Here is a 15988-nt window from a genome sequence, read left to right on the forward strand (position 1 = left end):
CTATCGATCTCCCGAAAAGGCCCTGATGACGCCGATGATGATGCTCAAGGTCACGCCAAATCCGATGAAGTCCTGCCACCGGCCTGAGAGCATATTCTCCTCCCGCGACAGCCAGCCCAGGCACCCCAGCGGCCAGAAGAAACCGACGATGAGGCCCTCGATCAGCACATCTAGGATGCCGCTCATGGCCCCGAACGCGTCGTCGCCGCCGCCAGCAACCTCGCCCCCTTCGCCGCCAGCCCCCGCCGCGCCGGGCAGGGCCGAGCCCGCGTTGGAGTCGATCCACGAGTCCTCGAGCGAGCGCATCGTGTCCGGGCTCGGCATCGTGTCGGGGGTGTACTGTGTCGAGCGGATCTCGCGAAACTGCAGGCGCAGCTGGTTCACCTCGGCGGCGGTGAAACCCGCGTTGAGGAGCCTGTCGAAGCCCCGCGGCGTCGGGCGCTGCTGCTGGCCGTGGTGGTGGAGGTTGTATGACGACGCATGTTGGCCGTGTGGCGGGCCGTCTGTAAAGGAGGAGTTGGTTGACGGGCCGCGCTCGGAAGGGGCGCGGAGGGCGGCTTCGGCCTCGGTGGCGAGCTCGTCGTCCGTGAGGCTATCGCCGATGCTGCAGTTTACGTAAACCCTCTGCGGAGGCGCGGTTTCGTTGGCCTTCGCCTTGCCTTTCCCCTTTGGATCGTCAAAGGCCGCGCCGGGCGTAGACGGGGTCGTCGGCTGCGAGGCGGCCGGCGGCGGCGGAGGAAGGGGCCGGAGGACGGAGCTGAGGGCGGAGGCGTCGGGTAGGATTTTGCCCTGATGGATGAAGCGCAGGCGGCGCTGGGAGTCGGGCTGGGCGAGGCGGCCGCGGATGAGGTGCTTGAGGGCGGCGACGGTGGTCTGCGAGGGGGAGGGGATGTCGAGGTCGAGGTCGGGGATCGCGGTCGTGAAGCGGATGCGGAGGAGGAGCGGGGGTGTCCAGGGGCGCGGGGCCGTCATTCCGGCGGCATTGTTCGCAGAGGTTATGCGGTTAGGTAATTGGATTTCCTGTTGGTGTAGGTGGATTGGCGTTGTAGTCAAAGGTTGGGATTTGCTTCTTGAAGCTTCCGATGAGGGAGCTTGACGAGATGCTGGATGGATGACATGCATCCACGTACAGCTTATCGTTATCAGTTATCCAAACCGGTGATAGGCGCCTATCAACATTTACCCTGTTATCCAAAGCCTCTGTCGATGCATACATTGCTTATGACAATAACACTCATATGCTGATGCTCGGCAGCTTGCCTCCTAAAAATCGTCACCTTATAAGCTATCTTCAACGTTCCAGACCTTTGCATGAATGCTGTTGGTGTTTGAATTACAGATGGCGTGTTGTCGCAACTCCTGAAAGTTCGGCTATCGTACCCTAGTCTGTGTCGTCTCTATTCGGATTATTCAAGATGAACGAATCACTTCCTCCAATTGCATTTGGAAGGAGTGGGCAGGTGTTTTGTTTTGTTGGACCCAAGAATCCAAACACTACTTGACTAATAGCAGACATGCGAGTACGAAACAGATATAACTCAAAGTGTTGTTTGCTTCGACAAGTCTACCTACATATCCTCCCGCTACGGTGCAATGGTCCATGCATCCCTCCATCACTGAACACCTAAACACGCTGTTTGTCTCATCTCAGCAGCCGAACCATACAAAAAAACGTGTTTTCCTCGAATCCCAGATATCGACATGTGTAATCAGACGCAACGACCACAAGCAAAAGGAATGATCAGTGGGAGGCTTGAACTCCCGGCCTTGGCATTACTCAACATCTCGGATGAGATATTAGTACCACGCTCTAACCAACTGAGCTAACCGACCTGTTGATTGTTGCCACTTTATTATAACAGACAGTATATATTGGGTTGGTGGAGCTGTGAGTCATGGTTAACCTTGCGATCGCCACAATGTCCCTCAGTAGCCCGTTTCGTGCAGTTACGGGAAGTTCCAGAATGGGTTTCCAACTCGGTAGGGTTCTTACAGTATTCTTTTTTTGAATCGGACGAAGTATAGCACAAACGATGCACCGCTCCCTTCCCCATGCAAGCTTCAGTCGCCTTCCCCCGCGTTGGGGTGCTCCGTCGTGGATCGCCCCAGGCCCCCCAAACTCGCTCTCTGTCAAGGATTGACACCGCACCTTGCACTTGTCTCTGACATTATCGGACGATGCCATGAATCGTGTTCTTTTGCCTTCACATTCAACGTTTAGATATACCATTCTTGTCCAAGTTTTGTTTCTTGCCACTGATCCTAATAGGTCGGGAGCTTCGAATTATCTATCGTGTTCCGGTTTCTTTTTCCTGCCTTTTTCTCCCACCCCAAATAGAGCGCTAGAGCCCATGTTGGTTGGTACCTCGGCAAAAGCGAGTCAGACAGCTGACATCTGCCTCCAATCCGCATTGAATTACAGCACCCCGAGAATAAAGTAGGTCAGTTCTGCAACTTAAATCTTTGGCTTTGTTTGAGGGCAAAGTAGTCCAACATATAGTTACGGCAAGACCTGGCTGTTGCCGAAATAAATGTCCAATGATCGTTGCCCGAGGGCCTCCCACTTACCCGAAACGCTCATTAGGCAAGGCGAACATACACATACACATAGGCGAACTTTATCTCCTGGTCTAGATTGTTGGCGATGGATGCGAGTCGTACCTATGCTCCGATAGCGCGTTAGTCAGCTGGGCTGTTTTGTTGTTCCATCATTCACTCCAAGCCAGCCCCCTCATGTTCCCTGGCCTCTCCCCGTTTATCTCGTCGGGTCTCTTTCACTAGAAGTCCATGTCACGTCCCGTTGTCAAGTCCACTAATTAACGCCTTGCTCTGCCCCCACCCCTTCTATTTCCCTCAGTATCCCATCGCACCTTTCAGCAGAGTCTCACCACCACACGTCTTCTCGAGATGCCGCGCAGAAGGAATCCGTCCAAGCAGGTATCTCGACGGAGCCACCGCGGCTGCCACCGTTGCCGACTGCACAAAATCCGGTGCGATGAGACCAAACCTCAGTGCGGGCCTTGTGTCTCGCGTGGCTATTCCGACTGCGTGTATGTCCAGATCCTCAAGTGGGAGACTGACTATGTCGGCCGCGCCTTCGGCAGGGCCGGCGTTTGGTCAAAATCCGGGGCTGGCACCAATAACAAGAATAAGACGTCGACGCCGCCGTCGACCTTGGACAAGAACAACCACAACTACTGCAGCGTTCCGACCCGCGTCCACCCGTTCGGGTTTCTGAACTCCTTCGTCACTGACTTCATGAAAGAGGAATCTTCCTCCTCTTCCAGCGACGACAGCTCCAGCGATGACCACAGATCCGCGGCCCTCACGTTGAGGAAGAACCTGGGTTCCCTAAACCGGCCGGTGACGTATATCCAGCTTGACACTCAAGCCGAATCGCATCTCTTGTCCTACTATCTCAACCGGATCTGCCCCATGACAATACCGTGCGCAAAAGGCGAGTCACCCTTCTCGGCGCTCATCTTCCCCTTTGCCGTCTCGTCCGCCTCACCGGCTCTCATGCACGCTTTACTGGGTCTCGCAGCTTCCCATATAGCCAGAACAGACAGCAGCTACCAGTCCGTGGCGCTGAGCTACTCGGCCAAAGTCATCCGGTCGCTGCGCCTGACCATCGACAACAGGTCGACCATAGACATCGCGGCAAGCTCCGAGATCCTCGTCCTGATGATGCTTCTCTGCCAGCTGGAGATCATCGCCGAGTGCGACAAGCGTTGGGTTACGCATCTCCGAGGGGCCCGGGACCTCATCAGGTTCAGACGACAGGGCATGACTTCGGATGCCGCCAAGATGGCGGCCAAGCAACAGAGCCCGTGGGAGCAGATCATCAAATTCGCGGAGCGATACTTTGCCTTTTACGACGTCATGGGCCGGACGGCTTGCGGCGAGGAGCCCATCTTCGGCAACGACTTCTGGTCGGCGCAGGAGGACCAGCTCGATCTGTGGATGGGCTGCTCCCCCCACCTAGTCAGCATCATCGGCGAGATCACCGAGCTCAGCTTCAAGTACAAACGCCTGTCGGCCTCGACGACGGAGGACTACCGGCAGGATCTGGAGAAGCAGCGCATGAGGCTGACTTCGGTCCTCCAGCGGCCGAAGCTCAAGAGTGACAGCGACGACATGATCATCCGAAACACGGTCGAGTTGAAGCGGTTGACCGCGGAGCTGTATCTCCACTCGGCGCTTAACGATTCGACCCCGACCACGCCAATCATCCGGCAAAACGTGAAGAAGATCCTGCGTCTCGTCGCGATGCTCCTCGGAGCCGGTGTCAAGGCCGGCTTGACATGGCCGCTCTTCATGGCTGCTTGTCAGCTCGATCCCACGGAGGAGCTCGAATGGGAGGCGGAGGATATAGATAGTGATGATGACGTCCCGGTTCCCCATCACGCGCGACCGTTCGTCCTGTACGTCCTCGACAAGCTGTCGGATTCCCTTTCAAATGTCACCAGGACTCGCTCCGTCATCGAGAAGGTCTGGAAGCAGCGAGAGGCCGCGTCGTTCCTTTCTTACGATCGTCAGCAGTCGCCCAGTCCCAAAGCGTTCAATGACTGGGCTCGGTTCGTGGCGCCGCTGTGCCACAACATCAGTCTTGCTTAAGAAGTGCCCCTTTGAAGGCCTAATTCGCCGTTTCTGCATGGGGCAAGATTACAGAAACCCATCTTTGTGTTATGTGATGTGTGACTCAAAACCTGCGTGCTGTTTTGTTTTCAATACGGAAGGAGTTTGAGGGGGCTCTGGTGCAGTTGAACAAACATTCAGTAGTATTGGGAAATATCTGTGATGGTTTCGAAGAAAAGAAAGGGGCGATTCTAGCTCGTCATCCGCCAGAATTACAGGAACCCTCCCAGGTCATACCAGACAGAATGAAAATTGCCTAGAGTCATGACCAGGTCGCAGGACCGAAGGTGCCGTTCGCAGGAATGGCTTTCAGAGGAATGCCCTGGCCGTCAACCGTGGTCTTTTGGATCGTGTTACCCCACCAACTGAGCTGGACGCCGGGGAAAACGAGAGTGAAGAAGATGAAAATGGCAGAAATCGCGAGGCCAGAGTCGAGGGCGGCGGAGAGGACATAGTTGTACTGTCGTTACCAGGTCAGCTGTATGGACTAGGTACTCAAATTGGAACTGGAACAGGAACAGTAAGCCGATCTCAAAAGCACCTACTTTTGCCCACCATTGCGGATATTTGCCCTTAAGCCACTTGTTGAAGATGAATGATACGACAAACGCCGAAGTGTAGTTGATCCCAGTCGCAGGGGGCACATTCCCAGTGCCCGCGAAGAAAAGAGGCCAGTGAAGATATCTCAGGAACTTGTTGTTTGGGAATCGCTTCTTTAGGAAGAACGTGACCACCGGCAACAGGGCACCAATCCAGAAGAGATGCAGGAGGCCCGAGTAGATCTTTCCAACGCTGTAGAGACGGGCAGGGCCGATGGCGCCCCAGACGATGCTTGAAGAAAAGTTGACCCGTCCCTGCGGGCAGGTGTAGCCGTTGGGCTGGCTCTCGTGGCAGATATCCCTGACGTGGTTGAGCATCCAGAGTAGGACGGCGTTCTGAGTCAGTGAGCCAGTAATGCAGGCAGTGAGCTGGGCCGCGAACAGAGTCCGCCGCGGGATCTTCATGTACAGGCCGAGCTTCATGTCCGAGGAGAAGATCATGGCCTGGCTGAGGCCGGTGTAGGCGTAGAACTTGAAGATAAGCATCACGATGGGCTTGCCCGGGACGGCATAGCCCGAGATGATCTCGCCCAACACCGTGAGGACGTTGCTGTTGAGGTTCGCGACGGCGTAGACGCTGCCGGTCGGGATCAGGTAGACCAGGGCCAGGCCGAAAGCGACGAAGACGCCCCAGACCGGCATCTGGGTCTTATACACCTCCTGCACGATGATCGTCAAGGCCAGCACGACGGCAGTCAGGATGCCGTACCACCACCACGGCGTGTCGGGATACTTCTCGATCAGGCGAGTGTGGACGTCCTTCTTCCGGCCCGGGTTGAAGGCGCCGATGATGTCCCTGTAGTAGTTGATGAAGATGTAGGTCGGCACGCAGGTCATAACGGCGAAGGAGATGCCGTAGCTCAACGCAAAGGTTACCGGCATGAAGAGGGGGCTGTACTTCTCGTACTCTTCCACGATGAAGTTCCCATCCCTACCAACCACCCGCGTGGCGTTGTATATCTTGCCGGTGTTGTCGTACGTGTCGGCCCCCGAGAACGGAAGGTATGCAGTGTACCAAGTGTTGGTGTAATAGAGAATGGGAGTAACGAGAGCGAAGAGAATGACCCAGCCAGCGAAGACGTTGGCTTGCGCCCAAAAGGGGACGACCAAAGGAGAGCCGTTGTAGGCAATCTGGGACCAGTCGAAGGTGGTTGGCAGGTAGGCAAGACCTGTGGACATACCGAAGAGATTGTTGACCACCACATTGTCTGTTAATGTTAGTCAACCAACGGTTGGTGCTTCTGAAGCTTGCGTTGTGTTGGCAACTTACTTGGTGCAGCCCAGCAAACGAACGCAAAAGTACTCAGCCCGGTGAAGAGGTACCCCGGAAGCCAGTACCAACAAAAGCTGCCCAAGAAGACGTAGAGGAAGAATCGATATCTCGATATCCTCCAGCCGTCAGCGAGGGGGTTGGCGCGTCCATGCAAAGTCTGGAACAGGGCCGCGTTGGCCAGGGTCGACGGCCAGATCATGTGCGGCGGCTCGACGATGAAGCGATACGCCAGCCCCGCCATACCGAGACCGAACAGTTGCATCGACAAGCCCAGGAGGAATTGGTAGGGGACCGGCGTGTCGAGCCCGTAGAACGCCGAGGCCTTCTGGGCCTGGATGATGTCGGTGGCCCACGACGGCCCGAAGGACAGGTTGGACATGATGGTGACGACGGCGTGCTCCTTGATGTTGAAGCGGTTGTCCGGGTTGAGTACGAGGTCCCAGCGGCCGAGGACGCGGACCCTCTTCACCGGCAGCAGGCGGGCGACGGCGCAGCCGACGGGGTACGAGATGAGCTGGGCGACGAGAGACGAGATGGTGACGCCGGGGTAGCGCATGGAGAAGAACTGGTTGATGCCGGACCCGACCATGGTGAAGACGACGCCGAGAACCCACATACGGAGCGTGTTGACCGGCATGGTCGGATCGTCCGAGTTGGGCACGTTGGCGCGGACCTCGGGGTACGGCGAGTTGTCAGAGTCGATGTCGAAGTGGTCGCCAATCTCGCCGATGGCGTAGGTCATGGCCTTGTCGAGGTCCTCGACATCTTGCGCCTCGACATTGGACGTCTGCCGGGCCACCGCCGGGCGTGCCTCGGTCACCTTCTCCCCGTGCAAGTCCGGTGCGACGACGGACATGGTGACTGAGACGGGAGACCGCACAGGTAGGGTCTCTGGGGCCGATGGTTATATGCAAAAACGAATGATGCGTCGAACTGGGTTGGACCTCGCTCACTGGTCAACGAGGAACTGACGTTTGTGTCCTTGTAGTTATAGAATCTGGGCGTCTGGTGCAGAGATGTAAGTTCACCAACGTTGCGAGGATCGGTAACGACCTTCCCCAGGTTCCGGACCCTGCATTCTAATCTGTTTATCGTCCATCGCCCTCTAGGTCCCCTACAGGCTAGATAGCCTTTTTACGGATGTTTCCCCATGACACAGACTAGAACTGACTGGGGGACGAAGAGATCTGTGGAAGGTCCAAGCTATCTGGCCTGTGCAGCTGCCAATGGGCCTAACGAGCTTCCATAAACGTCCGCGTTGCTGTATTTCCAATTGAGAAGATGGAGCCGGTGGACGGGCGAGTAATGCGGGCCCGTAAAAGCTTGTTGGCATTGTCAGGGTTCCCACGTTGCATCTCCGAGGCCGGCGAGAGGAGAAGTGAGGCGGAGGGGAAGGTCCAAGCCGTCGTATGTAATCATAGTAGACCCCTGAGATCATGCGTTTGGACGCGTGCTTGAGAGCGGCCAAGCGGTCCAATTACGTCCTGGTAGTGAATGACTGTGCAGGAGAGGGGAAACAGGAGAGCCAATGACATGGTTTTGGTGCTTGCTGGGTTGCCATAGTTGATACTGTCTATCTAGCATTGGAGCCCTGGTGTTGACAATTCCTGACAATTCCTGACATTGAGTACTACAAATCTCATCAATGACTGATTTGGACCTCATGTGCTGATAATAGTTACACAGTCACAACCTGCGTGGTATTCCTTTTTGCTTCGTTTTCTTGCCAAACGGTATTCTTCATCATAAGTCAGCCATGGCTAACAGCAACCCCTCTTTGTCCAAGAACTCCAGCATTGTCATTATTGGCGCGTGAGCAATTCTTGTTAGCCTACGTGTTTGATGATTTCGTTTCTGATTGCTGTTTGATAGGGGAACCTTTGGAATCAGCACCGCGTATTTTCTAGCCAAACGCGGCTACACAAACATCAAATGCCTCGATCGCCACTCTCCGCCGAGTCCCGACTCTGCGGGATACGACTTGAACAAAATCATCAGAACCGAGTACGACGAGCCCCTTTACACCGAGCTCGCACTCGAAGCCCTCAATGCTTGGCGGCAACCCGAGTGGCGTGGCATCTTCCATGAGACAGTATGTTTGATGGCCCCGAGCTCAGCCATGTCCATTTACTTGTCGATTGTGACCCTGACATCCTAGCTAGGGCCGCATCGTGACAACACTCGGGGACCCTCTCGCGGAGAAGCATCTCAAGGAGTCTTACGAGAACTTGAAAAAGGCCGGGCAGGCCGGCGGCCTCGAGTTGGTCGAGGGTAAGGAGCAGATTGCCAAGCACGTTCCTCAGCTGCGCGATGCGAACGGGATCGAGAACTGGAAGGGGCTTTGGAACAGCCAAGGCGGATGGGCGCACGCGAAAAAGTCACTCGAGAAATGGGGTCGAGAGGCGCAGGATATGGGCGTCCACTTCGTATCGGGACCCGGGGGCACCATGGTCGGGCTCAAAGTTGACGGTTCGGGCAAGCTTGATGGAATCAGCGTTGCTTCAGGCGACATTGTGCGTGCCGACAGGTACATACTCTGTACCGGAGCAGCGTCGCCAGAGGTACTCCCCGAGCTATCCAGAGAGATGTGGACAAAGTGCTGGTCCTTGGCGCACGTTGAGCTGAGCGACGAGGAAGTTGCTCAATGGAAGGGGATCCCCGTTGTCGACAACTTTGAGTTAGGCTTCACCTTTGAACCAGACCCCGAGACTAGTAAGCCGACTTTCGACTCAATGTTGAGTGTCTACATGACTGACAGACTTGAAGAATGGATGAAAATCTGCGACGGATCCCCCGGCTACCAATATCGAGTCGGGACTTACACCGATCCTTCGGGCAAAGTCGAACGCTACTCGATCCCTCGATATGCCAGCACACATCCCGAGGACGGCATCCCCGAAGAAGCCGCCCGGGCCATAAACCGCTTCATCGACACCGTCATGCCACAGTTTTCAGGGCGGCCACTCCTGGGTGCGAGAGTCTGCTGGTGTACCGACTCTCCCGACGCCCACTGGCTGATTGACAACCACCCAAAATACCCATCTCTCCTACTGGCCACTGGCGACTCGGGGCACGCCTTCAAGATGTTCCCGATCATCGGCGACTATATCTCGGATGCTTTGGAGGGCAAGGAAAGGGGCCTGAGGAGGGAGTGGAGGTATGGCAACAGGCAGTCGAAGCCCGTCGCGACTCGCCCAGGAACCGAAGTCAAGGACCTGAGAGACGTAATGCGCCTCAAGACGACATAAAGTTTCCCGATCGCTGGCATAGAAGAACAATAGTAGACAAAGAGTCAAGCCGACGAGGGCATATTTTCATTGATCTAAGCCGAGACAATACCACCCAGAAAACACCGGAACATGACGTCCATCCTACAATTGTTGGAACAAAGGGCGAAGCTCATGTCTTTTCGTACTCAACCCTGGTTTCTGTCGTGACCCTGATGCTCAGGCTTGCCACCCGCTGTGGCGGGTTTGGGCGAGAAACGCCCTCAGCCACGGGCTGAATCTCCCCAACGCTGTCCATGCTGCTGCTATCCTCGTCCCTCCGCTTCGACTCGATAATGGTCTCGCGATGGCCTTGGCAGTCGTTCCGAAACGCGTGGCCGCACCACAGCTTCGCAACGTCCTCGTTCGCGCCGCTCTTTGGCCCGTCTTTCGAGCAGAGGGAGAGGTCGTCGTTGGAATGCAGCTCGTAGGCCTCGGACTGGACGTTGCGGCGCCTCTTGTTGTTCTCGATCGTCGTAGAGTAGGGGTTGTTGGCCTGGTAAGTCTGGTAGTTCGGGTTCGACTTCTTGTCCTTGGAGCCCGTGATGCGGGAGGTGACGAACATGGGCAGGTAGCGCGTGAAGAACGGCTTGAGGGACGGGACACACGCGCAGACGACCCCGGCGTTGACCTCGATCGATGCCCAGTTCAGTTGCTTGTTAACGTCGAAGGTGTAATCCGTGCTCTTAAACAGCGGCGGGAGGAGAATTGTGCGTCTGATGGCACAGAAACATACGCTGGGCGTGGCTCGTTAGCAACATGGCACACTTTCAACGGTGCAGAGTGCGTATCGACTCACAAGCCGCCCGTAGCGAAAAGAAGGATCAGGGAGCATTTCTGCCTCGTGGCCATCTGAAGAGGGATGATGATGTTGAGGGGGAGCACCAAGCAAACGACGTCCATGACGATGTTGGTCCCGCTGAGGGCGAGGTAGATTTTGTTCTTGTCGATACATTTTGCCGAGGCCCTCGCCGAAAGGATCCAGGATGCGTGGATCGGTCTGCAGCCGAACACGATAAGAAACAGATACGCCAAGGCGTAGGCTGTCGCGAAGCCGATGAGAGCCATGGTGACAAGTCTAAACCATCGGTCTGGCGAAAGACGCAGGTAGAGGACAAGCAGGGAAAGCTTCGCCGTCGTGACGCTAAGGGAGTAGACGGCGATGGCAACCAAGCTGTGCTGAATACAGTGTTAGTAGTGGCCTTTCCTCTATGTTTGCCGGTATTGTCATAGAGGAACTTACCATCAGAAACGAGGGGGAGTAATCGGCACGCTTGACCTGCCACATGTGAACTCCCACGCCGAGGTCACATACTAGCAAGAGTCAGTAAACAATCACGAAAAAAAGCAGTCACTGGCGAGGATAGACTAACGTTTGATCGACAGGCAATAGAATATCACGGCCAACACCAGTGAGAAACCGATGAGATCTGGAAGAGGCGTCGTGAGCATGGGAGAGAGGATGAACACGAATGGGCCACCACTCACAGTCATCGGGACCAAAAGACCTCTTGACCAGAGATAGCCTCGTAAACGCCCGAAGGCAAACGAAAATGATGGAAAGCGAGGTCAGCGTGCCGCCCAAAGCCAGGGCTTCTATCGTGACCGTCCCGGCGTCGAATCGACCTTGGCCAGCCGGCGGCTCGGCCATGTACTCGGAGACGGAAGATGACATCTGCTCATCGAGAGCTGAGCCTTCGCGGCCGACAAAAGGGGGTTGACCGGTGATAAGGAAGGGCCTTGCAATTCCCAAAGCGACGCCTGAGCCTGGCGTTGAACGAAGTACGGGGATCTAGGGTCTGAAGTATTCGCGTGGAACTCGGGCTCTTTTTCACCATGTTGTGTCACCCTGAACCGGGCAGGATGGGATGAGCCGTGGGGCCGGTGCCGCGCCGAGTCCCTGACGGGAAATTGACAAGCAAACACCGTTCCTTTTTTCTGGGCGCGGGCTGTCTCTGAAGATGCGTATAGCCCGGGGGGCTCGGAGGGAAAAGTCGGGTGTCGAAGGACATTGTGATGAGACCCGGGTGGCGGACTCTGCCATGCGAAGTCCATGTGATCTCCGCCCGAGGATCCGTGTGTAATGAACCGAAAGACAAGAAGCAACTTGTGTCAAAAACCAGAGTCGCTGGGCCGTCCGAGCAGATGTTCTTGAGGGTGAAAAGTGACAGATGCGGGTGGGTTCTCGGCTGTCTTGAGAAGCTGGAATCGAAAGAGCCCGGGGGGGTTGTCAAAAAGTAAGCACGCTTCGACGTGTCCAACGAAAAAAGCAAAAATATCAAAAGTGGTGCTATCATTGGCTTCAGCATCTTGATCTGTCATATTGGTACCCTTGGTTCTCTTACAGCCCTAGCAACGTCCGTGGGCAGCTTTTCTCCCTCTCGACAACGATGCCTCCTTTTCTCTCGCTTGTCGAACCCTCTCCAGTAATCCTCAGAATGGCCGAATCAGAGCCAAGATGATCAGAGACGATGGAAAAAGCAACGATCAAAGGCCCCAACGGCGGGATTCTTACCCGCCGCAACACTAACTGGGGGCCCCATGTCTCTTTACCCACTTCGATGGTCCTGTTTGGCCTGCTACTGAGTCTGGGCTTGCAAGTTGTCGTCTGATGGGCATCAGAGAGTCTGTCCTCAGGAGGGGGAAAGAGTTTTTTGTTCAGATGAGCTGTGAAGTTCAGACTACTGCTTATGATCGGGTCCCCACCTCCTTGCTTTTTAGCTATCGTTTCCCCCTTTGTAATAATTCACGGCAGGATCTAGGGAACCGTGCGGTCTTCGAGATCATCGATCTTGAGATAGAGAAGCGACAAGCGAATGTCGGCTAACTGCTGTGACTGACTGACACCACAGTCAGCCTTCAATTATGACTTTGAACTTGGCCGATTAAGGCTGGTCAAGCGTCCGGCCCTCTCGGTCATATTCCGCAAAGCAAACATGTCGTTTGAGCCGAGTTCAAACCCCTACCCCGACCCCGGCTGTCAACAAACCCCGGATGCCATACGCACGAAAGTCGCCGGTAACAGCGTTGCCAATCGAGAACCAACCGGGTCACATGGTGTCGGTCACCTCCCAGCTGAGATTCTGTGCCGCTGCCGAGGGCGAAAGTTTGCGTCCTGGCAAGCCTTCGGCTGTTGGTCCTTCTGTGTTACGGGGCAAGAAAGCACAGTCAATGTGATAGAAGATGCCAGGTTTATCTGTGTAATCTCTGCTTTTAATCAACCACCGGTTTCCCTTGGTCGACGTCGTCGCTCTACACAAACAAACAATCGACGGCGGCCTGGCCTGTAGATCCTCGTCATCCTGCGAAATCGCCACTGGCAGAACACGCTTCATGATTGCGGTCGTTTCTCGGTAGGTGTAGACGGGTGCATGGTCAATGGGTCCATATCGTGAATGCTCCCTCTTGCCTGCTGGCTCGCATGATAGCCTTCAATATCCCCATTGACGCTGCCCTCAAGATCGACTACACCAGCCATCCGAGGCGTTTTCGGAGACGTAGGGCTTGCGGGCGACTGCGGAGGCAAGTTGTGCCTCAGATGCATTCTGCCAGTATTATTAGAGCCGCCGACAACCTCCGAACAGGGCCTCTGAGGGCTTTGGCTGCCGTATCTCAACGTTCTGGGCCATGACAGCAGCGGCCTCACGAGGGGGGCACACGCGCACATGATGGCCGATGTCGGTTCGGCGAGGCTCAAGAGGCCCAGTGGTACGGCGTCGTACGATGGGTCGTTGCTGTCGAGACCGATAGGCAAACTGACTATTCTCAAGATAGATATCGCGCTGGTACTAGACCGAGAGTCAGAACCCCCGCGGTTGACTGGGTGGCAACCCTCAATGAAGGGGGGGGGGGGGCCAGTTGCCATCAATTCAAACTTACAAAATGCCGACACCGAAACTGGCAATCAGACCAACTTTCTGCATCGGGGCAAGGCGCATCTTCTGGACGAGAGCTATGGGCAGTATGAAGATGATGATATTCGTTACAAGATGTGCAGCGGCGTTGACGTAGCCAAAGACCAGGAAATCGGGCTTTTTGCCGTTTGGTGAAAGCCCGTTTGAGGTATACCGGTCCAGGACGATCCCACAGTAAATCAGCATGGCTGTTACGATGACGAAAAGAATCCCAGAAAACACATCGCAGAAAAGCCTGATGCTAGGGAGGGCGAAGGCTCGGCGGTATTGGAGCAGAAAGGTCGCTTTTGCGAAGGCGAAGGAAACTTGATACATGAAGACGTTTGCGATCAGGTACTTTTTCGGCATCAGTCCGTGTCAGCACTGGTGCAAGAGATGAGGTCTTTGAAGAGCGTCTAACCTGGGCTTCTGCCCTCAATTCTGAGGGCAGCATCGTCCACACATGCGAGCCAAATGCCCCGTATATCGCGCCTAGATGGGGGGAAACGATGTCAACCTCGTGTGAAGCAGCGAACCCACAGCCGCCGACTTGGACACTTACTGCATTGTACCACGGCACATTGCCCAACGAGAAGAATCTTTGTAGGAAGAGAGTCAGTAAAACGGAACGGCTCAGTAGACTCATGCGCACTAACAGAAGCCCAGATAAACATTGAATCATCCAGTCCCCATGCTCGCAAGATGTATCCCCTGATGTATACCCTGAGAGCCATGAAGAGTACCGCAATTGCCATGAACGCTGACGAGACTCCGATGACGAGGGCAATTCTGTTGTCCGTCGGACGGGATTCCGTCGGCGTCGTCCCTGAGAAGGTAGGGGGAGCCGCCGCGTCGCTCATCTTGACTCGACGTCGGGCGATGGATTGGGGGCTTCCCGGGTTACGGCCGTGAGTACTAGACAGCGTTAACTTGGTCGAAGAAGGCCAGCCAGCCGATGGCGCGGTACTTGGTTGGTTGTTTTCTCCAATGTCAGAGAGTCTCAATTAGCAGGCGAACACTCCCGCTTGGCGTCAGAAAACATGCTGATGGAGATTTCTGTCTCAGCGGTTCAGTGGCGGCGTCGATTCGGTCTCAACGTGATGTGTTCGACTCCTCCCGACGTTCACCAGAGGAAAAGAAGAAGAAAATAGGGAGAAAGAAAAGAGAAACCCATCCAGGATGGGGGGAAAGACGGTAAACCTTGGATATGGGAGCCACAGGGCTATATTGACTTGCGCCATCTTGTCGGGCGGGCCGGTTTTGGCAACGTTCAAGTCTTGAATGTCAGGCTGTCGTTACCAAGCTCGATTTGACATTACCTTGGGCCGGATGCGGTCTAAAGTCTCGTCATAGAATGCCACTCAAGCGTAGATAAGCTGCAGACCATTGACGGAGTAAACCACATGCGTCTTTTCGAGAGTAGAGTAGCGTTCCGATTGGGGCTGGGTTTCAACATTTCTCAGCGGGCTGGTACTTTTCCAATCGTTGAGGCTCCAAAGCGTTCAAGGCTTCGCTTGGGTTCCTTTCAAAATGGGCTGGGGTCGAGACTCTGCTCCGCCATTGCAGGTGACTTTTTTTTATCAGAGCGAACAAAGAAGAGCAAGTCAACAAGTGGCAAAGATACAAGCTACTTTAATTTTTGGGTGGAATTTAAAATGTTCCACAGAGACTTTTTATCAACATATCCTCCAAGTCGACTGCATTTCACATTCCGTTGGAAGATGGTTTTAGAGAGTTGGATTTGGATTTTTGCTTTAACAACCAATGGGAATGTTTGCATAAATTTGTTATTTAATGCATGGAAAGCTCCAAAAATGACCTTTCCAATTAGTTTTTTTTTACAAGAAAAATTTACCAGACCCCTACATTCTGTGCAAACGATCGTGGAGGGTCTTCTCGTTAACTAGACTTATTACTCCCAAAGGCCCATATGCAGTCCACTCAACTTGCTTTCAAATCAAACTCACATTGATACGCGATATCTTCCTAAGGCTGTAGGAGCAGGCAAGCTTGTTAGAGGCTTAACACTTATCCCAACACTTAAAAGTCGCCCGCAGCTTACAACCGAAGTTATGCTAAAGGTCAATTAGGGGCAGCAAGAAATTTCATTCCGGACGAAGCCAAACCTCTCCTAGTGATAGGTATGCGATTCAGAACCACATACGTACTAGTGTTGCTTGATCAGCTTCTTCACACATAATTCGATAGCAACAATGTTGTCGGTCGAATTCAGCAGCCGCATGCATTTTAGTTTTGGTAAATTAAATTTGTTAGCGATTGGAGACTCACTAGCCCCCCAGTCGTAGAATGCAAAGGGTG

At 54.6% G+C, this 15988-nt stretch overlaps 6 protein-coding genes across 6 annotated transcripts; 2 read left to right on the plus strand and 4 right to left on the minus strand.

Annotated features, from left to right (window-relative positions):
• On the minus strand, positions 1-972 carry CDEST_07279 (Putative Ubiquitin-like domain-containing protein; the record flags this gene model as incomplete). Its single annotated transcript, XM_062923438.1, has 1 exon — positions 1-972. One exon carries the CDS (start codon positions 970-972, stop codon positions 1-3), a length of 972 nt encoding a protein of 323 aa, XP_062779489.1.
• A 1823-nt stretch (positions 973-2795) lies between these two features.
• Positions 2796-4656, plus strand: CDEST_07280 (Putative zn(2)Cys(6) fungal-type DNA-binding domain, fungal transcription factor). Its single transcript, XM_062923439.1, has one exon. It carries the CDS (start codon positions 2908-2910, stop codon positions 4615-4617), a length of 1710 nt encoding a protein of 569 aa, XP_062779490.1. The 5' UTR covers positions 2796-2907; the 3' UTR covers positions 4618-4656.
• Position 4657: 1 nt separating this feature from the next.
• On the minus strand, positions 4658-7696 carry CDEST_07281 (Putative oligopeptide transporter, OPT superfamily). Its single transcript, XM_062923440.1, has 3 exons — positions 6508-7696; positions 5184-6445; positions 4658-5098 (listed from the first exon to the last, which is right to left on the minus strand). Exons 1-3 carry the CDS (start codon positions 7364-7366, stop codon positions 4901-4903), a joined length of 2319 nt encoding a protein of 772 aa, XP_062779491.1. The 5' UTR covers positions 7367-7696; the 3' UTR covers positions 4658-4900.
• A 440-nt stretch (positions 7697-8136) lies between these two features.
• On the plus strand, positions 8137-9820 carry CDEST_07282 (Putative FAD dependent oxidoreductase, FAD/NAD(P)-binding domain superfamily, MTOX family). Its single transcript, XM_062923441.1, has 4 exons — positions 8137-8322; positions 8383-8602; positions 8673-9222; positions 9277-9820. The coding sequence occupies exons 1-4, from the start codon at positions 8267-8269 to the stop codon at positions 9756-9758; spliced, it is 1308 nt and encodes a 435-aa protein (XP_062779492.1). The 5' UTR covers positions 8137-8266; the 3' UTR covers positions 9759-9820.
• Positions 9821-12050, minus strand: CDEST_07283 (uncharacterized protein). Its single transcript, XM_062923442.1, has 5 exons — positions 11265-12050; positions 11150-11206; positions 11020-11090; positions 10576-10955; positions 9821-10513 (listed from the first exon to the last, which is right to left on the minus strand). The coding sequence occupies exons 1-5, from the start codon at positions 11449-11451 to the stop codon at positions 9910-9912; spliced, it is 1299 nt and encodes a 432-aa protein (XP_062779493.1). The 5' UTR covers positions 11452-12050; the 3' UTR covers positions 9821-9909.
• Positions 12051-13107: 1057 nt separating this feature from the next.
• CDEST_07284 (uncharacterized protein) lies at positions 13108-14529 on the minus strand (the record flags this gene model as incomplete). Its single annotated transcript, XM_062923443.1, has 5 exons — positions 13108-13564; positions 13656-14026; positions 14091-14161; positions 14232-14268; positions 14326-14529. 5 exons carry the CDS (start codon positions 14527-14529, stop codon positions 13108-13110), a joined length of 1140 nt encoding a protein of 379 aa, XP_062779494.1.
• Between the last annotated feature and the right edge of the window lie 1459 nt (positions 14530-15988).

The sequence above is a fragment of the Colletotrichum destructivum genome, chromosome 4, assembly GCF_034447905.1.
Source record: "Colletotrichum destructivum chromosome 4, complete sequence".
NCBI classification, from domain to species: Eukaryota; Fungi; Ascomycota; class Sordariomycetes; order Glomerellales; family Glomerellaceae; genus Colletotrichum; species Colletotrichum destructivum.